The following is a 25,133-nucleotide window of genomic DNA, read 5'->3' as shown; positions in this document are numbered from 1 at the left end:
CAGATGACAGATGCACTTTGACATATTAGACTGAACACCCAGATGTGGAGCACAAGGTGGCACCAGGTTTATTAACATTTTTTTCATTCACTTAATAGCAAGTTCAGACCACTTGACCGACTTCTGCTGTTAAAGCTGTTCAAAATGCAGGACTGGTATCGTAGATGTCACAGACTAAACTGAGAGATGACTGAGACAAAATGTAATTAGAACTTTGTAAACTTTAATCCCAGTTTGACTGTTTTTTAGGATGTACAGGAAGTTGACGAAGGCAAAGGGGCCTGTGGGTACAGTTAAATAAGTTTGGTTTCTGAGACAAACTTTTGTTGATTTGACTTTATTTTTTGGATTTAGACAGATGAATCAACACCTCGGGTCACAATCGGACCTTAAGCCATTTCTGTAATTTACAGTAGATGCTGCTTCTAATTGACACTATAAAGGCTTAACAACCATCTCTTTGATACCTCTGATAATTCAGATATTTACTGCTGGGATGCTGTTTGTTTCAAATGGAACCATGTTCTACAATATTGTGTAATTGTAGGAACAAAATGGTTTAATGAATAACAGTGACAGTTTGTTGGGATAAATGCCGACTATTTTGTTATTCTACATTTTTAACTAGTTGCTGACAGCATGAACAATTCTTATGTTACTAGTATGAAACATCACCCAGCCATAATAATAGATTATTTGTGTGTAATAGATCAGATAGTCAGATATAAAATGCAAAGCCAAACTAATGTTACATCTCTATCAGATAAGGTTATGTGTGCTTACCGGGTTAAGACAGATGTAGAAACTAAAATGTTTCTTTCCATTAACATAAACTGATGAGTCACAGTAGATTAATAAAAGAATGCACAACAACCTTCCTGCTCTTTACAATAAATATATAGATTTCTATGATATTGCTTACATTCAATCACTTCTTTGTGGCACACGAGTCTGAGGGGACACGGCTGACGGCCTCCTCGGTTATGAGAGGAAGGTTCGGACCGTGCCTTTAACCAGTCCTCTGCAGATTGGGCACTTTCGCAGCGATGGCGCACACTCCTTACACACCACCAGATGTCCGCATGGGATGAAGACGATGTTGACTTCTTTATCCATACACACCTTGCAGGTACGCTCCTCCTGCAGGCGCCGCAGCTGCTCCTCCATGGGGAGGTCTGCAAAAATTTAAAACAAAATGATTTTTTCCTAAAATCCACCTTGAGGGGGGGAATGTGTAAATTCCTGCACTGTTAACCTCCGTATTAAATAAGTGCATAGTATTAAAGGAATCATGTAACATTTACATTTAAAAGTTTTACATCATGGCACCAATATTAAGTAAAGGTCAATGACTTCTTAAAATTGAAGTTAAAAAGTGCTCCACACATAAAACAATTAAGCACACAACTAAGTTCTGCCTGAGGCTCTGGTGTGTCTTTGTACCTGAAAGATCTTGGCTTGGTGAGGCAGCTTCATTTGATTGGGCTGAAATGTGAAAGACAACATGTAGTGAGCTCAGTGAGCTTGTCACATAAAATTATTTTTATGTGACAAGTGCAGTCATTCTGTGTTGTCAGTGGGAAAACGTACCCATGAGATCTCTGAGCAGGTGGACGTCGTTTTTCTGGATCCAGTTGCGGAAGACTTCGGCCGCAGCGTTTCCCTTGGTGAGGATGAGCTCTATCAGCCTGGCAGTTTGCTGCTGGGCAGACGTCTGAGCCTTGAGACCGCTGTACTCCTCTGTGGCTGCAGGTTTACAGGGGGGGCAAGTTACTCAGTCTAATTCTGAACTCTACAGCTGCATGACAGAATCATCACCTTGATTATTCGAAAATATTTACAAAAATGTGATTACGCTGAATAATAGCTTGTCGCTCATTCATTTCGATGAGTATCTATATAAGGGCTGAAACTAACAATTACTTTAATTTCATTAATCTGCTGATTATTTCCCCAATTAATCGATTGAAGAAAAAAAAATTAGTTCCCAAAGTGACGTCTTCAGATTGCTTCTTTTGTCCAACCAACAGTCCAAAACACAAAGACTCTTTATATATTATCATACATGATAAAGAAAAAGCAGGAAGTGCTCACATTCAAGAAGCTGGAACCAAAAGAAGTATTTGGCTTTTTTGCTTGAGAAACATATCAAAATAGCTGCCGGTTAAATCTTTCCAGCGACTAATTGATTCACCTACTGATCGTTCCAGCTCTTATCTATACTAGAAAAAATCCAATAACTATGTAAATCCACGTTTGGTTCCCTTATTGTAGTGACAAATGTATGAAAAAGATCTGAATAAAAATGCTTAATTCACTTTATTTTTACACTTTTTAGTTTTGCTCAGAAATATTTCAGTCTCATTTTTAAAACTAAATCCTGGAGCGCCTTGATAGCTAAATGGTCACAGCACAGGCTGCGTGGCTCACATCCAAAGCCAATTTGGTTCCAGTTCTCGACCATTATATGTATTTCATACACCTCTCTCTCGCCTGTTTTCTGTCTGCGTCTCCACTGTTACTGTCCAATGAAGGCAAAAACAGAAAGAAAAACCCCACTAAATCCTGCCTCCCAAAGTAACAAGTTAACTGTCATTTTTTCTAGTAGAGTAGAATAATCTTAGATTAAAACTTACACAACACGTTCTGCTCTCTTAAATGCTCCAGCACTGGCTCGACACTCTTTAAACGCTGGATCAGCGCTGCCTGGTGCCTCTTCACAAAGGTGAAACCATCTGAAACAACAAAAAAAAAAAAGGAATTTAATGCCTTCAGATATTCACTTATAGCACAACAAACCCTGGAATTCATGGTTCTTCATAAAACATAGCAGAGACTTTAACTGTCAGTCGTACCTGATGCCATCGCCTCCGCGAGCATCTCTCGCTCCTCTTCCCTTTTCTGGTCCTCAGCACTCAGCAAGTCTGAAACCAGCTCCTGGACTGTCCTGTAGTTCTCTCCACTGGTCAGGATCTTGCTCTGGACGGTCTGCTTGACTAGACTTCGCTCAAAGCCCATCTCTAATGCAGACTTAATCACAGGGGTGTTCATCATGACGGCGTCCTCAGACCGCTCCTCTCCTGGTCCCAGATGAACCACTGGTGGATCCACAAACTCTCTGGAGCTGCTGTCTCCATTTGTTAAAAGCTTTTGAGGGAGAAAAATAAGCACAGAAAAGTTTTTAATGACTTGCTCTGTGCAAAATGCTTGAACCAATGACAGATTTGTATGCAGCTCTCGACTCACTTGCTCAAAGAGCCGAGGGAAGCGAGCCTGGATCTGGTGAACAAACTCTTGTCCCTTCTCCTGGAGCAAATATTCACACCTGAAATTAACCAGAGGAACAAACACTCACGTTATCAACCATCCTCCGCGCATGTACAATAAGTTGCAGTGTCTTTTACTTCCCTACTTTGACGCCGAATGAAACAATCCACAAAAAAGGAGATATGTTAACAGCTGCATTTACCGAGGAAACCATTTAGCGTGTTCCACCCAAGGGTCATCTCCGGACTCCCAGCACCGCAGGCCTCCATCGCAGCAGAAACACTTGACATCATCGTTACGACCTTGGGGCAAACAAAGAGCTTTCAGTGTTACAGGTAGTTTTTGGGGAGTTTCAGGGAAAGAAAAAACATTCTGATAAAGATGACTGTTTGAAACTAAGACACTTATTTCTCATCTTTCGTTTCCTCTTTCATTTGAAACCTCACTGTTGAAAACAATATTTACAATTTACATGAGATCACTTTAATAACCAGGTGTCCCCCACTCAGGACTTTCCCACTCTAAATTAAATAAACAAGACACCCCCACACAAAGGGGAAAATAACTCTGACTGGTATTAAGACTGTTGAGGGAAGGGAAAAGAAATGGTTTCATTCCTTCAATCTGAACATTATGAATAACTTCTGTGTTCAACTTCAGGATCAAATTTGTTTTAAAAAAGTTAAAAATAATGTCCCTCTCTATGACCACTGTGTTTGACCAAGTGTTTGCTATGTAAAAGATAAATTCATTTAGACTTTTTATCTGCAGGGTATTCACAGTTATAATGAAATTACAGCTAAATTGCTTTTTTCAGTTCTTAAAACTACATTACTTGACTTGAAAGAACAAGAAGACACAAACATATTACCAACATATACTGTAGCTTAATTTTCACCCGTAATGCTGCCATTTAATAACTGTCTCTCTTTGATATTGTCCGTACCGACATAGTAGAAGCCAGCTTTGGCCAGCTGGTCAGGCCGGACAGGGATACGAGATGGCCAGTTGACGAAGGTGATCAGCCGCTCTTCACTCTGCTGCATGGCAGGGTTGGACACGTTAGTGAGGGCAGGGGCTCCCACAGACAGTTGTGAAGTTACTCCCCCAGACGCAGCTCCAGCAGCCCCGGCCAGCGACACGTTGTCGGCTCTGTCCCCCCGCACAAAACGACAGTTTGGATAATGCCTCTGGTGTTCGGATACAGCTCTGTCACCTGGCTCCCAGTTACTCAACTGCGAATACAAACAAGAACTTCAAACTTCATTTTTGCTGTTTAAAATTTAACACACTTAACCTGTGTCCCAGTGATGATACACACCTGTCCTCCACAGCTGAAGCAGGCCACTCGGTCGCCCTGGCCCAGGTAGTAGAAGCCCGCCTTGGCGAGCTCAGCAGGAGTTATGATGGAGAGTGTCCACGGGTGGAAGGAGTCCAGGCGTTCCTGCTCTCTGCGCATGGTGGGGTTGTGGCATGTTGGTCTCTGGTGGGACATATCCTCCACACCGCGAGAGCTAAGCGGGCTGGAGGGGGGCGGAGCTGAGAAGCCCATGTTTAGGTAGCCGACTGGCTCTTCACCTTGACTTGCTGTTGGGTTTGGAGCAGCTGGGCCTGGACCAGAAGGCTGGAACAAAATGAAGCAAAACTATTTCATTTACTATTCTTCAGCTATGATTTTCCAAAATTAAAGGGCCTATCTCTCTATTTTTTTTCTTCTTAGAAGCCTCCTTCGAACTTACTGGTATGACTGGGGCAATGCGGAGCGGAGAGAAGGCAGAGTGTGAGGAGGAGAGCAGGTTGGCTGTGGAGGGGAGGCTCTGGATGAAGGGACAGGAAGGAGAGAGCTGTCTGTGTTTCTCTGTCGGACAATCTCCGGCCTGCCAGCCCTCTGTCCTCACGTTACACCTGAAACACTCCACGCGGTCTCTCACGCCGGTGTAGAACCAACCTGCCCTCGCCAGACTTCGCTCAGTGACTGCCGAAGGTGGGAATCGAGCAAAAGTGGAGATGCGGAAAAGCTCTGAGGATGAAAATCCCATCACATTAACACAAAAACAAATTCAAATAAATCTGATAAAGGTAAATAATCAAGAAAGATTGGTACCTGACGAGTAGTCGTATTGCAGATCTGGCGGAGGCCCGTTGCGACACAAGCCCATCAGAAACTGGCTGTTTTGGATTTGAAGAAGAGTTTCCATTTTTGGATTTGATAAGAGCAGTATGAAGGAAAAAGAGATGTCCCTCAAAGGGAGAGGGGTTTGAGAAAACCCAAGGTCTCACTCTCTCACACAGACACACTCATTCACACTGAGACTGGGGGAGGTGGGGAACTCAAGTCACAAGACAGAAACAGTGAAAAAGAAAAGAAGTGTGAAACTTAAGACTCTGTAAGAAATGAAACTACCACCTCAGCAATCCCTATCATCACAGTAGATGACCTGTTACTTTCCTCAACCATCTTACTCCCTCACATACAGCCTGTAATTTAACCCTGGATCTACCACCCTTTATCAAGTAGAACGTACTACCTCTGAACATTTAACAGCTGGGGCTTCAATATTTCTTTTTCAGTTACAGCCCAATGGACGCCTGTCCAACAAAACACACCCTGTGCAGTAAAAAAGGCTGGACTATTTTAAACAGCAAAATCTTAATGCATCCTTAAATCAATAATTGTAATATTACACTGTGGTCAGGTCACCCAGGGTCAGTATACACTTTATGATCTTGTACATTTAGCTCAGACATGTCAAACATATTACCTAACACTTCAAACCTTAACATACGGTATGTGATTATGTGTACAAACATTATAAAATAAATAAATGTCTCAAGATCAAGCGCACACACACACACACACACAGACCAAGGGACACGTGCTCTCAAACCCCTCCCCCCATCTCGGACATCCCTTTTGTAGGTGTTTAAGCTTCCATAATTGAATAGAATAAACCCAATAAGAAACTTTTAGTCCTCCTTTGGTGAGGATAACGTCCCCTCTTTAGTGTGATGACAGCAGGACCTGTAGGATAAGAACAAAGACAAACACAAACGTTAAATTGTGTTTATGTAGACATTCTTCATGGAGGACTTTCAACATATGAATAAATGAAACTGAAATATTGGGAACAAATATTAGGAAGGAAGATCATTGTGCCAATAATATCAGCAAACTGATATATCAGTTGGGCTTTACAATTTTATCTAAAAAATAGTCCAAAAGTTATGGACACTTAAATCATACAAACCAGAGAAATTCAGAAAATCAACACATTTGAGAGGCTAGAAATTGACTGTTTGGCACTTTTGATTTACACATAAATGACTGATCAATTACAGGGGTACTTCCGTGCAAAGATGTGGCGTTTACATTTCCGTGAACACCACCGAAGCCACACAAGAAAGATTTTAAACAATAAGGTCAATGAAAGTGACAGATGCTTGGATATCCCAATCACTGGATCCTACGTTTCCCATAATGCAACCAATGTGTCTGATGTATACACATCTTTCAAACTTCTGGTTTGTCATGCAGGCTATTACCTGTTACACATTTATCATCTTAAAGCTGAGATAACCCCGATGACATCATCTGGGTTACATTCTCTGACTTCACTAAGATTTTCCAGAGCAATATAAGATATCGTACAGCTATTTACACAGGTTTAATAGCACTCCTCATGACAAGTAAACAGAATATGGGGAAAATTGTTGGAGTGCCCCTTTAACAAAACTTCCAGTCACTCTCCTGTTGATCTACCAGTCACTTACTGAGTTACCTCAATCATTTCTGAACTAAAGCTGGTAGAGATATGACCTGACCCTTGATACTGGTGTTTTGTTCCGGTAGAGTATCGTTAGGTACTTTCCTCAGCACATACGGGACTTCCTGTTTTAGCACTAGCTTAGCTTAGTTATGTTGTGGCTCAATACGGCTATAGCTAACAATAGCTATGTTTTCTAATTTAAATACTTAATATTTGAAGTGATTTAAAATAGTTTCCAGCAGTCAAACATCAGTTCACACACACAGGTAGCTAGCAGCTGTAGAGTGACATGACATTCAACGGCCACAAAGAACCAGTTTGACAAGATCTGCGGGGCGTTAGCATGCTAATGCTAGCGTCTGCTAACGCGCACCACTGTCAAACTTCACTCTGGTCATTAATCTGCGCGGCAGCAGCTCGAAGAAAGGGAAACAAAACTGTCTGGTATGAGCGCCACAAACGTAGGAGACACAGTACACAAAGCTGCCCATTACCACGTCCTTCGACACACTCACCGTTTCGCAATACAGACGGCTCGGAAAGTCCCGATATTATGGAAGCTTCTCGTCACAGACGCCGCAGCCTCTCGCTGCTTCCGGTTCGCAGTGAAACGAAAATGGATCAGAAGAAAAGGACACACAGATTAGAAATCCGTCAAGTCAGTCCCTCAGGTAATGTCTGTCCCTGAGCCCTGCTGCTCTCTGAATTACATAACATCCATACATGGATCAGAGTCAGTATGCTAGCCTTACATACCTAGCATTGTTTGGCTGTTACATCATCTACTGAAAAAACTAGAATATTCAATTACTGCAAGTAAACAAAAGGAAGCTACGTTACAAATGAGCGAAGTTAGACACTCTATTAACACTGGATCTGCTCATTTGAACAGTTATTACCTTATTTAAGACTTATCAAACTCATATACTGGCTTCGGAGATCAAATCAACAACAATCTATTGTTAACAACATTTTATATAGACAATAGATTATATAGGAAACTAAATGAAAACCTCCATTTGTTGTGTCAAATCACGTTTTAAAAACCTCCAGCAACATACAGAAAGTTGTAGAACTGCAATCTGTGTTAAGTGTTAGTATCTATATGTAAACAGACCATAATTTCATACAAACATCAACACACCTATGTTTATACCTTCTGATTGTCAGAGGTATCATGATCAACAAAAAATGAAATGAAGAGAGACTTTTGATCCACTTAGAACAGAGTTTACATTCTCGTTACCTATAGCAACAACAATATCAGTAAGTTGTCTAAGATTGTATATCACATCATATTGGCTATAAAGTTAAATAAATGGTTCAAGAAATGTTCTAATAAGAGAGGATACTTACACAGAGGTCTTGTTGAGGTCAGACAGTAAAGAGAGTCATGTAAAGGCATCTTTTCAATGGCTTAGTTTAGTGTGTGGTATTTCCCCGCACTCCCATGTTGTAACCACTCCTTCTCATCACTATGACGTGTAATAAAGAATGTGTTTCACTACCTTTGGGCTTTACTCATACCACATGACACATTGATGATTGACTCCACTTCTTCTTTATCAAAAGTACCTGTCAGTTTTGAAATTTTTTTGTTGTGTTGCCTCAAGGATGAAATTCAGATAATTTTCCACAGAGAGCTTAAAAACTGGTCGTGAGCTCGATCCTTAAAACTCAATTTTATTGTAAAAAGAAAAAAAAGAGAGATCCAGATATCCTGGAAATCTTTACAACCTATAATGTTGCATTTCAAATGTATAAGGTCATATGTGTATCGGCACGCTTGATTGAGTGATGATTATGTGATAATATATGTTCTTAATCAAGGACTCTCTGTAAAGCAATACTGACAATGCTAATCAGTAATACTGCATTTATCTATTCTATAAGTAATAATATCTATTAGAGGACAAGTTCACCCGAAAGTGAAAATTCAGACTTTCCCCATGCGGATGGAAAGTCAGGTGAAGTTTCATAGTCCACAAAACATTTTAGAAATTTCAACCCGATTTACTGAAAAATAAGCACTTGTTGAGGCTCTGAATACACACACAAATACTCACACAAATGATGAAAGTTAGCTTGGAGGGCCAAGATTCACAAATTCATAAGAAAAAACGTATTTGCCGTACAGTGATAGGATTTTGCAAGGTCTCATGAATTTAACAGAAGTTTTCATTTGAATTTTCTTTGGGAAAATCCATGAGATGAACTGTGGAAAGTTCTGAATTCTGGGTAAGATGGCAGTGAATGCCCCTGTAGAATAAATAAACAACACAAATCTCATTCAGTAAAGCCGGCTGGCGGCTGTGCCGAGGAGGTAGAGTGGGTTTTCCAGTAATCGGAAGGTCGCTGGTTAGATTCCCCGGCTCCCCTGACTACATGTCAAAGTATCCTTGAGCAAGATACTGAGCCCCACATTGCTCCTGATGAGCAGGTTGGCATCTTGCATGGCAGCCTCTGCCATCAGTGTATGAATGTGTGTGTGAATGTGCTAAGTGTTGTAAAGCGCTTTGAGCTGTCAGTAGACTGGAGAAGTGCTATAGAAATGCAAGTCCATTTAAAGAAAAGCGCTACTCCCTGAACATAGAGTAAACAGAAATCCGACCACAATAAACTCCAGTCATCCAATAAAAAAAGAGGCATAGTTTTACAACCATACCATCGACAAGCCACACAAAACACGTCACTAGATAACTACTACTTGCCAGGTGTATTTAAAAGTTTATTAAACAGAAACTCCTTTAAAATGATTACAGTGAGAGTAAGAAGAAATATATTTATATAAAGCACATGCATAAAAAAAAAGGTACAAAACAAGTCTGATTGCCTCCAAACTCTGTAAATAGGATAATAAACATTATATGTAACATACATAGCAAGTGTCATGCATGCTAAGATAAATAATAGGCTAGGTAGTGTGTTGCATTATGTGTATGAACAGTACAGGCCCACGGCTCTTTATTTGGGGATGTTGTGAATGAAGTCTTGACTTATTTCTCTATAAAAACGAAGCTGGTTAGAAGAAATGCTCTCACCAATAATTAACAGCTTCCATTTCAGGTAAAATATAAACACACTGCAGAAACAACCCAGCGCATAAAAAAACAAAACAGATTATATACTTATTATATAGTTTAACGAAACAAGGAGAGTTAAGGAGCTCCCCTTATTGACGATTGCCTTCTGTATGAGAGCACCAGATAACACTTGCAGTTAGAACAAAATACACCAAGAACACAGCATCCGCAATTAGTATGTCGCTTAGTATGCAGCTCTTTGAGAGTGGAAAACTGGAGGAAGTGATAACTCTACAGAGTGGAAGCAAACTGATATCTTAATGGCACTGACACTGGCACTTATTTTTGAAGGATTACACCAGTGTTCATGCATGTTTTAGTCTATTTACAACAAATCACATACATGATACATCACTGCTAAGTGTTCTGAAATCAACGCTGCTCTGCTTTAGTAATGTGAATGTGTTTTTTTCTATAGCTCCAGGCCTCTAATCCATACATGTCCACACAATATGAAAATCTATTAGCAGGATCTTGAAACTTCTCTCCCGTGGTGCAGTTCATTACCGTGGATCGACTTTGAATTTAGATAGGGTTATTCATAAATAGTCATTAAGTGGTGTGAGGGATTTATGTTTACTGTGTTTTCGAAAAATACTGAATTTGTTGTCTATGTGGTTTTAAATAAAAAAAAGAATATTAGGATAAGATGACTGTAATGTTGTACTGTATCGATGGTCATTTATATTTCTCTTGATGATAATGTGGTGGTTTACACATGGTATCTGTGGTGATAAAGAAAATACTGCATTTGGTGAATAAGGCATGGTGTATCAGAGAAGAGGTATTTCAGTTTTGATTGTCTAGCACTGACGTTCACACTGGTTCGCACCTTAAAAGGGCTCTGGTGAAAATGAGTAGAAATTTACATGTATTAATCCTGTGGACGATTTGTTTAAGTAGTTTAATGCTGGACTGTGGATTTCTTTGTGAAGGACTCAGAGAGCGACTGTAGCTAACGTTAGCTTAGAAATGGAGTGTGCTAGACAAGAGTGCGTCATCATTGTGTGGTAGTGCAGTGTAGACTACTCGAATCAAATCGCCGGCACAGCACCATAAAGCAAGACTGATGACAGTGAATGATGATATAAGTTTCAAGAGTCCGCTAATCGATTTTTAGAAATGAATGGAAAACAATGGAGGCCTGAAAATGGTGAGAAAGGTGCATCTGAAAAGCTAAATCTGTAGTGGATGCAAAAGTGTCAAGTACAGATGATTTGTAGTTGAGGAGCTTCAACTTAAAACCGGCTGAAACAGTTACTGGTTGCACGTCGTTCTGTGGGAACAAACCTATGACGCCACTGAATGAATAAGAATGTGTGAAGCCAATAGTTAGATTAGTTAGAGATGATGAATATTTCTTTATGCTTCAGAGCCACTAGGAGAGAGAGATGTATTAGCACCGAGCAGAAAGTGCTAAAATCTCCATCCAGGCCTTGATGGCAACTGCGTGGCATCACTTTTTAAACAAGGGGGAAACAATAACATTACAACTGTACAATATAACGCAATCCAATAAAACAAATCTCCAATAAATACTACCTCTCTCAAGCTTATATTCAATGCTGTAGTGGACAAAATGACTGAAACCATGTACGATACAATGCAATCCAACACAACAAAGACTAAAACAAAAAGAGAAGTGTTAACTTGAATTTTGAATTGTGTAGAAATTGGCATTTTGTTGAATTTGGTGCCCCCACATTTGTGTGACATCACTGTCATAAATACAAATCCCAGACGTAATGTAGGTGCCAACTACAAACACAACTCATTACGTCATAACAATGTTATGTGTTCAAAACTTGTATGTTGAAGTAAACGTGTATGTAAAGCTGTGATCCTACCCTCTCACTTATGTTACACAGTGCAGAAACAAGTGATAGAGACAGAGACACCATTCACCCGATTACAAGACGTTGACAAGACAATGTTGCTTTAAAAAAGGTGATTTTACAGCAAGGCTGGTGCGGGGTTTCCTGGAGGTTGGCAAATGTTTTTAAACATCCTCTCCAGACATGTTTTAACACGTCTATAACACTGGAATTTGACTAATGATGTGGTTCTGATATGGTTTCCTACCCAAGAAAAGTTGTATTATCTTGTTTGAAAACTTAAAATTACATCTACTTCTTCTCCCTCATTAAAAAAATAATCTATGATTATGCAAATATGTGCAAATACTTCATGGGAGATATCTCCTACTTCACTGTACAGTCCATTCTTAGCAAATGTGCACTGGAGGCTTCAAGTTTCCACATCACACTTGTGTATGCTCAGAGAAAATTAACACTTTTGGTGATGAACGTGAAAACAGCCTTCTAGTGTCAAACCCGTTCTACACAGTGAAGCTCAAACATTCAACTGTAGGAACAAGAAGAAACACGTGTTTTACTGGTGGGGGACTTATAAAGTAAAACATGCTATTTCACCCATCAAAGGCGATATATATGGTGTGTTAGGCCTTCATCCACTAACTAAACTGGTCACATGCGTCAGGATCACACTTTCCTGGGGGAAACCCTGTATTGTGTTGGATTGCATTATACTGAACACGTGCTCATTCACTGCAGACATCCTCTGTATGTTCCAGCTCTTAAAACCACACTTTATTGTGTTCTTAGTGCCCAAAGTTGAGACTCCTCTACTGTAAGCCTTTATTTCTCTGAATCCTTTTGTCAGGCTTTGATTAGTTCAAAGATGGAGCTCATCCTCCTTAACTTTAAAGTAAAAACATAACAAAAAAACCCTCCTCAGACATTCAAATCTTGGTTTTGAGCAGCCCCACAGTCTTCCACACAGACAGGTTTTAATACTGTTTTTTGGCTTGTGTTCTAAAGTTAAATGGGACTTTTGTTAGTGTTCTTCATCCTCTACCGGTTCACCACAAGGGTGCGTCCTCTCCCCCCTGATGTCCTTCTGTGGTAGTGGGAGCTCCTTTTGTGCTGGTTTTGGAACCAATGTAGTGTTATATTGATCTCTTGCTCTTAGTTCTGTTGGCTCTTCTAGCTCTGCGAGCATTAAAATCACAAATTACAAGCTGCTTAGAGGTAGTAGCACTACACGTTGCTCCCACAAGCTATGTGAAGTAAAATGGATATGATATTTTCAATTATTGTTATATATCTTTAGAGCAACTTTTTATTATTATCTATGTTCTGCTACATGCACGCTTCACTGACTTGATAATGTGTTTTAAAACTTTTGCTGCAAACAGTATCACCCAAGTGGGGATAAGAATATAAATCTGTGCTCCAAAATGAGCTTTTACCAGAGACGTGGGGAGTTCCCTCTGAGGCCAATGACTAACAAGAAAGGAGTGTCTCTAAAATATGGATGCTCTGTCATGCATCTGTGTAACACCAGGCCCGAAAACCAGAGAATACCAGCAGCTTACCACCATCTGCGAGCGTCAGGGTTTTTTCTTTCCTCGGGGTGCGAGTAGTGTTAGGGATCCATCACACAACAGTAGCATATTCTCTCAGTAATGTTGTTCTGTACCAGATTCTCCAGAATTCTCAGTCACGTTATGAAGATTTCATGTCAAACCATATTTTGTGGCGGTGGCCGGACGTGTCTATAGCCAGGTGAGCAGGCTGTCTCTGTCCATGTGCGACCCGGAGAGAACGGTCTCCATGTCCATCAGAAGGTCTGAACTGAGACCCTCGGGGATGCTGGGCATTAGCTCCTCGCCCTCAGACATCGGGAGCACGGGCATCGACTCCTGTAAGGTCATCGAGGAGGTCTCGCCAGAGTCGCCTGAAGAAGTCAAACAACAAGAATAAATGACTGAGTTGTGTGGAAGATTTCAATATCAGCAGTGAGGGGGGAGAAATTTAGGAATTAGGATGAGCTTTTTCACAAAATAAGGGATTCTTACATACAGCTGCCCCTGGATCAGTGTGTGTAAAGGTTTTTGTCACACAGGAAGTGTGAATAAAACACACAATTCATGTTTTCCCTCTGCTGCTTCTATTTAATGTGCAAAAATAAATTAATACAAAGATATATGGAGGGGAGTTGCTGAAAGCACAATTTATTTTAAAGCTACTACATGGAACTTAAATCTTTTGTTGATTCTGGCGACCCCTGTGGACATAATCAGTACTACCAAGATCTTGATCTGGCCAGCGCGTGCATTTAATTTGAAAGTGAGTAAAGGCGAGACACTACACATTTTTAATACTATTGTTCATTTCTCAACAGCTGTTTGCAGTATTACTGGCGATGAGGTAATGTATCTGTTTGTAGCTTGTTAAATTAATATCTCTAATATGACAATGGCGAAACACAGTAAACTGTACCACCAGATTACAGAGCAGCTTCTTTTTCCGCAGGCTAATAGACTCCTAAATACACCCTCATCACTCTGCCATAAAAAGATTGTTTTTATTTTATGACTTATGACTTTTATGACCCGGATAAATTAGAATCTGACCCACAGAAAGGCATTAAGGCATTCTGTGCACGTGTATATACTCTGTGTGTGTGTGTGTGTGTGTGTGTCTTACCAGTGTCCATGTGATCCACAGAGCTCAACATGTGGTCCGATGTGCGGGGTAAGCTGCTGACGCTCAGACCACTGTCAGTGCTCTCGTTGCGAGAGTGAGCGCTGTGCAGGAACACACACATAAAAACATTTCTTTGTATCTGATCGTCTTCTGTTAAACAACTGGAATGACCAGCAGAAATTCTGCTGAGTCACTGAACTGACAGAACCCTTAATGAAAATGTTTTTTATAAAGAGGGATTGAGAGATTGTTCAGAGTCACTGGGACATTTCTTCTGGAAAGACTGCTGAGGTCATTTTTTTATATCCTGATAAAGCAGAAAATATCACATTTATGCAAAGGGGTGATCCTTTGGACCAACTCTTAATCCCTTAAAAAAAACAGCTTTTAATTGATTATTTCTACACTGTGTTAATGCTTTAACAAATTAAGGTTATGAATTATTTTCCCACTTTTGTCCCTTAATGACGACAACTCTTTAAAGAACATCTGCAGCACAAAACAATAATATGAACCATGAACTCACCCATTAAGTGTGGGTTCGTGGTTGGAGGCTCTGATCCTGACATCCAGGGACGGGACAAGTGTCTGTGCGTTCCTGTCATGGTCCATCCCGCCGGGCATCTGGTTCCTTCCTCCTGCCTCCTACAACACAACACATACACAGACCTGCTCGTAAACCTCAAACCTTGTTTACACAAAACAAAAATTCAATTACAGTTGAATATGAACTGAATAAACTCTATAATACAACCAGAAACACAAGAAATGATTTTAAAAAGTTCATCCAAGTCTGATTTTGTTCCAGCTCTGACCTGTAGTGTGATTTGCGGAGGGAGGCCTTGTTTGCACCTGAGCCTTTCCTTTTCCTGCCTCTGCTGCAGTGCCAAGCCAAGGATGCCAGGGTTCATCTTCTGGGCTGCAACATAAGATTAATAGGAAAACAACTTTTTGATTACTACATAAATCCAGGGAGGTCAAACATGACAGCTTTGACATATTTATGAGGAAAACTTGTCCAAACTTTGCGATCTTTCTTATTTTCGTTGCTAAACAGCAACTTGTGATGGTGGACATAATGGAATAAAAAAAGAGTTTCTCATTGACAAACAAGAATTGTCAATTCAGGAGACACAAATTTGATAGTGTGCTACCTAGACGCGGGTCGACCCATGCGGTGGTCTTATTTATGTGATCGATGTAGTACACCTCTCCATCTGCAGTCACAGCCTGCTCCCAGCCTTCAGGCAGTGGACCTGAACAGCAGCGAAAGTACACAGTGAGAAGGCAAATGGTGGATGGAGTGCATGGAGAGTAAAAAAGTTGAATCTGGCCCACGTCCTTTAAAGGGACAGTTCACTCCAAAGTCAAAAATACACATTTTTCCTCTTACCTGTAGTGCTATATATCCATCTAGAGTGTTTTGGTGTGAGTTGCAGTGTTTTGGAGATGTCAGCCATAGAGATGTCTGCCTTCTCTTAGATATAGTCGAACTAGATGAAATTTAACAGCAGTGTCTCTTTCCAGAAATCATAACCTGGTCATGTTAGCTAGTTTAGTTAGCAAGCCTCTCACCGTAGTTTCTTCAGTTCCTACATGAAACTGATCACAACAAGGTCTGTGGATTATCTTGAGTAACCAAGTCATGATTTCTGTAAAGAGACATTACTGTTGAGTTTTTCAAATGTATGTTTTAGCGCTCTGAGCACCACAAGCCGAGTGCCATCAAGTACCATTATATTCAAGAGAAGGCTGGTATATCCAGAACTCAGAAATTCACAAAAATACAAACAATCAAGATGGATAAATAGCTCCACAGGTAAGAGGGAAAATATGTATTTTTGATTTTGGGGTGAACTGTCCCTTTAATGTCTGTGTAGCATCTTGTTTGTAGAGGTTTTAGGAATAGAAGTGAAGGTTAGTGGGTAAATAGTATAGTAGCCTATGCTCTTGTCTGAATGCAGTTGGTGGGAGATTGTAAAACACCACAGTTAATGCTCAGGTTGCTCTTTGTAAAAAGAAAAAAAAGAGGAAAAATGTTTTATTCTTAAAGAGTCTGTTCAGCCAAAATACAATATAAAAGTTAGACAGCAGCATCCAGTAAATTATTCTGCATAAGCCACTGAACACATTAGTTTTCATTGGGACTATTTCTTCAGTAGAACGTAGTTTCAATGAAAATATTCACAGTGAGGTCAGTGGAGTAACAAGCACATTGTGTCTTTATTTTGTTTTAATTAATGCATTACTGCATTTAATGGCATCTTGGCCACTTGGGGGCAGTAAACATGACACTGACGTACCTTGCAGAGTTGTTGTGATAAACTTGTTAGCAAGCAGCTACACATTAAGGAGATGTGGACTAACGTTATTATTCATTTGTAGTCGTGTTTGTGGCCACTGTACTCTCTTTTAACTTTTTGGTCTCTACTGATTCCTGAGAGAAATCTGTGGCTTTTTAGCTTCTCACTTCTCAATGCCTCAAGGGATACACATTAAATGTCATTCACCACCGCTGTGTAGGACTGACAGGAGAAATACCCTATGGCCCAGATTTGTAAAGGATAGGTTCACAATCAATGGTCATCTGATAAAATGCTTCCAGTGATGTCACTCAAGTTGCATTGTGGGTAATGTAGGCACCTTTGAGTCAAACTGTTATAGGAGTGTAATGTTCAACCAGTAGACTCATTTTCAAAACCTGGTGCCTACATTAGTCAGGAGCAGTTATGACCCCATCCTTCACAGAGTTTCAAGGGGCACTATGCAGTTCTGTAGAAGAAATTCAAACTCAGAATTTCAATATTTACAATATTAATGAGACAACCCCAGCACTATTTATTTTTACTTGCATCCTGTCTGCAGAGGAAAATAAGGTCCCCAGAACACTGTTTGAAGCTAGAAAGGCAGCAGGGTCTGGAATTGTGTTGTCCTTTAAATTCATTTTGTTTATTCAGTCATGAAAACCTATAGTTTCTATATGTTCAGTTCAGTTCAGTTCAGTACATCATCTTGAACGCTTTTTCCGTGAGGGTCGCGGAGATGTTACTGCTTTATCCCCCCTTTTGCGGGGGTTACTGGGGCCAAATCCAGTTCTCATAGGGTGGAGGCCAGGGTATATCCCTGGACGAGTCGCCAGCTCATTGCAGGGCCCTCTGACGGCAGAGGCTGCCACACAAGGTGCCAACTGCGCGTCAGGAGCAGTTTTGGGGTTCAGTATCTTGCTCAAGGATACTTCGGCATGTAGCTCAGTTCCGCCCAGGGGAACAGCCGCCCCTAGTTTCTATAGGTATAATAAAAAAATCAATCAATGACTATCTTTCTCTTCTGACCAAAATTTCATCCCCAAAACAACATAGTGCATCTTTAAGAATTTTTTTTGTAATTTGGTTAAACCGACCCTTTAAAATTTGATGTGAGTGAAATTCATTCAAAATGCAACAACTGTCACAACAGCTATAAAACTTGCATCCAAATAAGAAAACCCTTCTGTATGGTGGGACGCTCTCACTAAAATATAGAAACCTGAGTCATGTCTTTGGCTGTTTCTTTCATAGACTCTCGAGACTTTAATCTATGAATGTGATCAGTCCCACCAAAGTCCCCAGAACCATGGATGTAGAGGCCAAACAGGGAATCCCGTAGAAATCACACCCAGCAAAGACCTGACCAGCTGCTGATGGAGCTGAACTATGAAAAGCAGGTCTGTGCTTTAAAAAGAAACTGGATTGTGAACAGGGAAGGAGGGGGGGTGGTGGAGTGAGAGTGATACCTGTCTCTGGATTGATGTTTTGTGGTTGCGTAGTGGGTGCCGGGTTGCTGAGGGAGTGGGCGTGGACTGGAGTGCCAGAGATGGGATGCTGAGCTGCAGCCGACTGAAGCTGCGAGAGTCGGGGGTCGTGCCAAGTGGTTGTCTTATCCAGGTGACTGCAAACACACAACAAGTCGAAACTTATCTGTAGCTGTCACACCACCGCAACCTGATGGATAAGAAGGCACGTTTTTTGCCTTAGACCTGCTTTACCTGTACGACCAGATGTGCATGCACATCTACACTCACACAGGTGGCCTTTGACAGGAGTGTGTCAGGCCATGTGCTCTCATGAATCAAACCGGCTGAAACCATACGGGTTGCAAAACTAGTTGGAACATTTTCTGTTTGCATGAAACTGATTAGTTTTATCTGCACTGCTGCGTGTTTCCCTTTACTTTTATTTCTCTCTTATTCAAGGAGGATGAACCTCCAGTTAGAAAGCAAACAAAATGATTGGTGGATGAATTTTGATAGTTTGAATGATCTATTAGGTTATTTATCAAGCAAAAATACAGAAAATGTGCTGGTTCTGACTTCTTACATGTGAAGATTTACTGCTTTTCTCTGTTTATATGAATGTTAATTGAGCCTTTTTTGATTTCTGGACAACCAGTCACATAAAACAAGCAATCTAAAGACATCACTTTGAGCTTTGGGACATTGTGACAGGTTTCTCAACAGAAGATCAAACACACTGATAAGCAGGAGTGAAACCTTACTTGAGGAAGTAACGTTGGCCAGTAGGTGTTTTGGCCATTTCCCAACCGTGGGGGAGTGGCACGTCGTCAGGTATGATCGGCGTCGCTGCTACATCTGCTGCTTGAGTGGAGAGGGAGTTGACTGGGAGGGAGGCAGGGGAGGAATGGGCGCGGACGTGATGAGGAGTGAGGGAGCCGCACACACCTCCATCCGAACTGGCCTGACGGGAAACAAAGCCGGGTTAACGACTGCAGTGACGAGAAAAGGTTTGGATGGAAACCAAAGTGAAAAAGGATTAGAGGACGAACTGTGGCACTGGTGGCCTCACTTTAAAAGATGGTTTTAAAACTTCTATGGAGGAGCAAGATTGTCTTTCATTGTCCTCTGGTGTCAGATTTCAGGGATTATAATGTTTGAACCATGTCTGTGAAAGTGAAATCTGACTAATCGAAAAGGCCTCGTATACAAGAGGACCAGCCAGAGATGTCACCGAGACATGTGCATGATAAGCACGTGAATTAACTCACATTAAACATCGTGTCTATACTTTAACTGCATCTAGTGACATACATTTTTTATGCTAATTCAAGATTACATTTGCCCAATAGTGGGTTTCTATTACTCAATCATTACAGGAGTTGGAAAAAATATCAGAAACATCTCAAACATTTAATAACTCCCGTATTCATTTTTAAAGGCTTAAATGTGTTAAATCTTGTCAAAGTTGTTTAAGGCCTACTCATGACCACTGCTCCTCTTTGTCATTATTTTTTACTTTCCACCATGTTTACTTTTATGATTTAGGCAGTGAATATAATTACACAGCAGCTACATCGGAAGCCTGATGATTACAGATTTTATAACAGAGTTTTGAAGGTAATATCGGGCGTATTGGACAGCAGGTAGCTGAATGTCTGGTGCATTCGTCCATAACATAATAAAGTGTTTCACAGGTCAGCTGACAGGATCCTAGGTAATCTTTTATGGTCGAGCTCAGGGGCTTCTGAAATGACTTTTTTCATTTGTACAGCAACATATTCAACAACCACTCCACTCTCTTTGTAATACTGGGTTGCTCCAACTACTCTGTGACTTTTCCTCATGCACCACAACAAGCCCTTATGTTTGGTATCATTACAGCAAAAAGGGTCATTCTGAGAGAGTGGAAAGAGCGTCTCCTCCTCGCTTTAAAAATGGTTGAATGACATGGTTTGTTGTTTATACTTTGAATACATTTGGTATGCTCTCTCTGATGCCCACTTAACATTTCTAAAGATCTGGGGACCCTTTATTGAACATATTAAGAAGGAGAGCTGTCAACATCGGAAACTAATTGTATCAGAATGGATTCTACCGTGTTGAGTTTTCTCCAACTCAGCCTCGACCTTTCTGGACCTCAGCTCTCAGGCCACTTTCTTGGACCTTTCATCATCTTACTTGATTTTATTCAAATGGACAATCAACCCACTTGTGGACAATCTACTCATTGTATGGGCTGACGTGTACATATACAGTTTTTCTGTGATCTGTGTATCCATTGCTCTTTGTTATTTTTTCTTTTCTTTTTTTGAATAAATATCAAGAAAAAAAAGTTTCCTGTGCACCAGACCATCTACAACATATTTTATAGTCTTAGCTAATAAATGTAATTGGTAGAAACTCACAGTCAGTGACCACAGAAATGTAAAAACCATCCAGTAAAGCAGCCCTGCAACAAATACTGACTTAAACTTGTGTTTACTGAGGACACACAGATTAGAGATGTAACTGTCAATTATTTTCAAAACTGGTTGTTTAGTCTGTAAAATGTCAGTAAAAACTGCCCACCACATTTTCCTCAAGCCCAAACTGATGTCTTCAACAGCCAAACCCCAAAATCACTCAGCTTACAACAACAATAGGAGGCAGTAAATTCTCACAGTTAAGAAGCTTGAACCAGAAACGGTCTAGATCATATTTTAATAAGTTGTGTGATGTGTGCATTCGACATCTCTTATTTTTATACATGACAGTAAATCAAACATTTGTGGGTGTTGGTCAAATAAAACAAGACGTTTAAGACCTCACCTCTGGCTGTGGGAAACTGCAATGTGCGCTACTTTTAAGAAAATAATGTGCAGGTTCAACAATGATGAGAATATTCTGTAGTTTCAGCTCTAATCAGCACTGGTCTCTATTAATGTCAATTAACTAACTGATGAATTCACTGATTGTTTCAGGACTTCATTGGATCAGTGTTTCAGATAATTCGTCCGTCTCATGTAGGGGAGGTGTGGACAAAGTTTCGCTGAGAAACATCTTTACGCTGCAACAATTAGCAGATCAACTGATTTTTCAAAATGAATTGCCAAGTAGGGCTGCACAATTAATATTGATATTAATGAAATCGCAAAATGGCTAAGTACAGTCTCCAAGTCGCAAGTCTGCCATTTTCTGATAAAGGTAAACAGCATTATAATGAAGTACTGTAATGCTGCAGAGATGACCTGGTCCACAGATCTTGTTCTCCAGATGAAGATCATATCCTGCAGCCCCATCGTCAACTACTTTGATAATCGATTATTAGATTCAGATGTTTATCACGCGAAAATGTTCTGGTTCCAGCTTCTTAAATGTGAGGATTTGCTGCTTTTCTGCGTCACTGATGACAGTAAATGAAGCTTATTCTTCTTTTTGGATAACAGAAGCAATTTGAAGATGTCACTTTGTGTTCTGGGAAACTGTGGCGAGCGTTTTCTTACAATTTTCAGACGTTTTAAAGACTTAACAGTCTATTAATCGTAAAGATCAGTCATGAGAATACTCAGTAGTTTCAGCTCTAATCAGCACTGCTCTCTAATAAGTCTGAGTCTTAACTAATTGATGAAATTACTGATTGTTGCAGGACTTGTTTCTAATATTTGTCCCTCTCATGTATGAAAAACAACAGGTAGTGCTAGATTACATTACACATCATCTCTGTTATAGAGCTACAACAACTGGTCAGTTAATTGATCAAAAGATAATTGATCTCAATTGGGGCTGCAAAAAGGACCATTCTTGCTAATAGTAATCGTAATATCTGTCAAAATAATATCATTTTGTTTTTTTTGACCATATCCTGCAGCTGTATCAAAAACTATTTTGATAATTTTGTATTTTTTCATCAAATATGTGATGGTTCCAGCTTCTTAAATGTGAGGATCTGCTGCTTTTCTTTGTCGTTTATGATAGTAAATGAGGGGTCTTTGGGTTTTGGATAAAAGAAGCAATTAGAAGACGTCACTTTGTGCTCCAGGGAATTGTGATGAGCATTTTTCACACCTTGCTGGATTACATTACATATCATCTCTATTATAGAGCTGCAACAATTAGTCAATTCATTGATTAAAAGATAACTGTCAATTAGGGATGCAAAGGGATGGTCAAATATCAAATATCAAATATTAAATCCCTGAAATCTGTTGAACTTAATCAACACTAGAGGACAGAGACAATCTTGCCAACAGTATCAGAGTGAACTCTCGTCTGTAGAAGTGATAAATGAAAACATCTTATATCTCCAAATTATAAATAATATAACAATATCGTTATATATAGTTTTTTCGATGTTTTTCAAGCATAAATGGTTCGAGCTTCTTATATGTGAGGATTTGCTGCTTTACTTTGTCATTTATGATGGTAAATGAGGAGTAGTCTTTTTGGGGAAGTTGTGATGAGCATTTTTCACAACTTTCAGACATTTTAACAGACTTGACAGTCGATTAATGGTGATAATAATCAGCAGATTGATGACGATAATGGTCTGTTGCAGCCCTGTTCTGTTACTGTGGTCATCAGTGTGTGTTGCAGGGCAGTCGTACACATGTATGTGATGATGGTTTGCTCTTTAAGCCAGCAGCTTTTTAGTTACTTGTCTGGAGTGGCCTCGTGAATCCGGCTGCCTGAAGAAGGAGTCGGGCAGCTTCCTCATCCTCATGGGCAGAGAGGCCGGCTGTCGGGCCGCCTTGCTGGGGTTCATCACGGCGCTGAAGAGGGCCTCCAGCTCCGTCTGCGAGTCCCCGCGGACGTGCACGATCTGCTGCCCGGCCGGAGGCGCGCCGCGGTGCGCGTCCATGTCGCCAAAGTTTTTGGTGTCGCAACGAAATCTGTCGAAAAAAAAAGTTCAATCACAGGCAGAAAGAAACAGGAGAATAAACGTCAGGTCCCGTTAAAGCAGACGCGTCTGGAGTTATGATCGGATTTGTTTACACTTTTCGCCCCCCCTCACCCTCCCCCCTCCTCCCCACACCCCGTCTGAACTTTTGTGTCCTTTGCGTGTCTGTTTGAAGCTGTAACATCTCGGAAGTCAGTCGGCTGGGAAAACAAAAGCGATCCCCGCGTAAAGACGGCGAAGGAGAGCGATTAAAAAGCGAGGATCGCCAAGCAGAGCAGCGCACAACACGTTACATGCCTCCCACATACCTTCAAGCAGCCAGACCGTTTCCCCTCTCCCTCTCTCTCCCTCTCTCTCTCTCTCTCTCCCTCTCTCTGTATTCCTGCAGGGGAAAAAAAAAAAAAAAAGAAACTGGAGAAATCACAGCCGGGGAAACACTCACACCGACACTGCTATCCGATCCACACTCTCAACTAAAAAATCCTCCTCAAGTGGGGAGGGGGGGACAAAAACTTCAACATGTGAGAGCAGTAGTGGAAAAGTGACTTCAGCGAGACCTCCAAACTTTTTTCACATCCACTGCTCAGTCCAGATTCATGTGATAGTGCTGAGGGGCGGGGCTGCAGGCTTTAAAGCTGCCGCAGTTACAGGGGCAAATATTTCATTGCGAGCGCGCACACACACGCACGCACGCACGCACGCACACACACCATCAACACGAGACTGAGAGGACAACTTATTCACTCATGATTTGCATCAAACAAGTCTCTTTCAGCCCTCGACATGAGGCACAGATGAGGTGATATTACAGTCAAGTGACGTTTTGCTCCAGGGGCCACGAGCGCAGAAAAGAGATGTACAACTCGAGTCATTTCTTTCCGTCCCCGGGCCTGGTCTGTTGAGGGGTGGAGGGCTGGGGAGGGGGAGATTGGGAAGTTGCACTGAGAAAACATCCGCCCCTGATGAGGCCAACCCAGCCGGAGCCTGTTTGTCCGTGCAGGCGCAGCCGCAGTGTCGCGCCCTCTAGTGGAAGACATGCGCAACAGCCAGCTGGAGCTCAGCTGGCCAACAGATCGAGTTCAAGAAAAATGTGTGGCCGCCCGGCCTGGTGTTGATATCGACGAGCCTGTCGCTGTATCAGTCATTATAAGCCACCGATGAATGGATGTTTTATTGGACAATAAAAATGATAGATTTGACGAATAAATATAATTTATAAATAACACAGTGATTTTCAAGTGGCAAAACTTAAAGGACAGGTTCACCCAAAAATGAAAATGCAGTCATTATCTACTCACCCTCATGCTGATGGAAAGTCGGGTGAAGTTTCGCAGTCCACAAAACATTTCTGGAGCTTCACGGCAAAACAGCGTTGCAGCGTTCTCCTAAACAACTGAAGCAGATGGGGACTTTGTTAAAAATGTTTTAAAAAATGAATATTAAATGGCTCCAAACAGCTTGTACAGCGTAGTCTAAGTCTCTGGAAGCCCAGAGATCCCAAATAGATAAGAAAAGATGTAATTTACATCAGACTCATACGAAATCTTCGGCATGACGGTGAGTAGATAATGACTAAATTCAAATTTCTGGGTAAACTGTTCCTTTAAATGCCTTAATTTCTGAGTGTCACTCCACCAACCATGCTCTAATTATGATAAATAATCAGTCATAAGGGATCTTACATATTAAAAGAGCATTTTGCCTCACAGCAGCTCATTGATTCATTTATTTGTTTGTTTATTTTTTGCTAAAAACATCTGTGTGTTCATGTGTACACCTTAAACTTTGAACCATAATGCACCGATAACCTTATTTGACGTTTATTCTGTGTTAAATATTCAACTCATTACAAAAAAC

General features: G+C 40.8%; 2 protein-coding genes across 5 annotated transcripts; both read right to left on the bottom strand.

The window, feature by feature from the left end:
* Positions 1-43: 43 nt before the first annotated feature.
* On the bottom strand, positions 44-8,515 carry birc2 (baculoviral IAP repeat containing 2). 2 transcript variants are annotated; one of them, XM_073479908.1, is made up of 13 exons: positions 8,391-8,515; positions 7,550-7,623; positions 5,372-6,289; positions 5,007-5,287; positions 4,589-4,891; positions 4,214-4,502; positions 3,470-3,569; positions 3,247-3,325; positions 2,856-3,147; positions 2,637-2,735; positions 1,591-1,746; positions 1,444-1,485; positions 44-1,175 (listed from the first exon to the last, which is right to left on the bottom strand). In XM_073479908.1, exons 3-13 carry the CDS (start codon positions 5,463-5,465, stop codon positions 982-984), a joined length of 1,929 nt encoding a protein of 642 aa, XP_073336009.1. In that variant the 5' UTR covers positions 5,466-6,289; positions 7,550-7,623; positions 8,391-8,515; the 3' UTR covers positions 44-981. The 2 variants fall into 2 exon arrangements, with proteins under 2 accessions (XP_073336009.1, XP_073336008.1); XM_073479907.1 differs by having other exon boundaries at positions 7,550-7,626; positions 8,391-8,463.
* A 1,226-nt stretch (positions 8,516-9,741) lies between these two features.
* On the bottom strand, positions 9,742-23,821 carry LOC141006951 (transcriptional coactivator YAP1-like). 3 transcript variants are annotated; one of them, XM_073479265.1, is made up of 9 exons: positions 23,585-23,821; positions 23,034-23,268; positions 19,162-19,361; positions 18,401-18,555; positions 15,783-15,884; positions 15,444-15,547; positions 15,155-15,273; positions 14,629-14,729; positions 9,742-13,876 (listed from the first exon to the last, which is right to left on the bottom strand). In XM_073479265.1, the coding sequence occupies exons 2-9, from the start codon at positions 23,235-23,237 to the stop codon at positions 13,695-13,697; spliced, it is 1,167 nt and encodes a 388-aa protein (XP_073335366.1). In that variant the 5' UTR covers positions 23,238-23,268; positions 23,585-23,821; the 3' UTR covers positions 9,742-13,694. The 3 variants fall into 3 exon arrangements, with proteins under 3 accessions (XP_073335366.1, XP_073335368.1, XP_073335367.1); XM_073479267.1 differs by lacking the exon at positions 15,783-15,884; XM_073479266.1 differs by lacking the exon at positions 23,585-23,821 and having other exon boundaries at positions 23,034-23,325.
* Positions 23,822-25,133: the final 1,312 nt, after the last annotated feature.

Source organism: Pagrus major, chromosome 13 (assembly GCF_040436345.1).
Source record: "Pagrus major chromosome 13, Pma_NU_1.0".
NCBI lineage: Eukaryota > Metazoa > Chordata > Actinopteri > Spariformes > Sparidae > Pagrus > Pagrus major.
The sequence above is the reverse complement of the archived record's forward strand: the minus strand, read 5'-3'. Positions and strand labels throughout refer to the sequence as shown.

Bases quoted from the DNA above. Each gene is read 5' to 3' on its own strand.
- LOC141006951 (XM_073479265.1), bottom strand. From the start codon at position 23,237: ATGGACGCGCACCGCGGCGCGCCTCCGGCCGGGCAGCAGATCGTGCAC. The intron at 18,556-19,161 runs GTAAGGTTTCAC...GTGTGTTTGCAG, and splicing joins GGCCAACGTTACTTCCTCAA to TCACCTGGATAAGACAACCA. The intron at 15,885-18,400 runs GTATCACTCTCA...GCTGCTGTTCAG, and splicing joins AAACATCAATCCAGAGACAG to GTCCACTGCCTGAAGGCTGG.
- birc2 (XM_073479908.1), bottom strand. From the start codon at position 5,465: ATGGAAACTCTTCTTCAAATCCAAAACAGCCAGTTTCTGATGGGCTTG. The intron at 4,892-5,006 runs GTAAGTTCGAAG...ATTTTGTTCCAG, and splicing joins GCATTGCCCCAGTCATACCA to CCTTCTGGTCCAGGCCCAGC. The intron at 1,486-1,590 runs GTACGTTTTCCC...TTCACATTTCAG, and splicing joins CCTGCTCAGAGATCTCATGG to CCCAATCAAATGAAGCTGCC.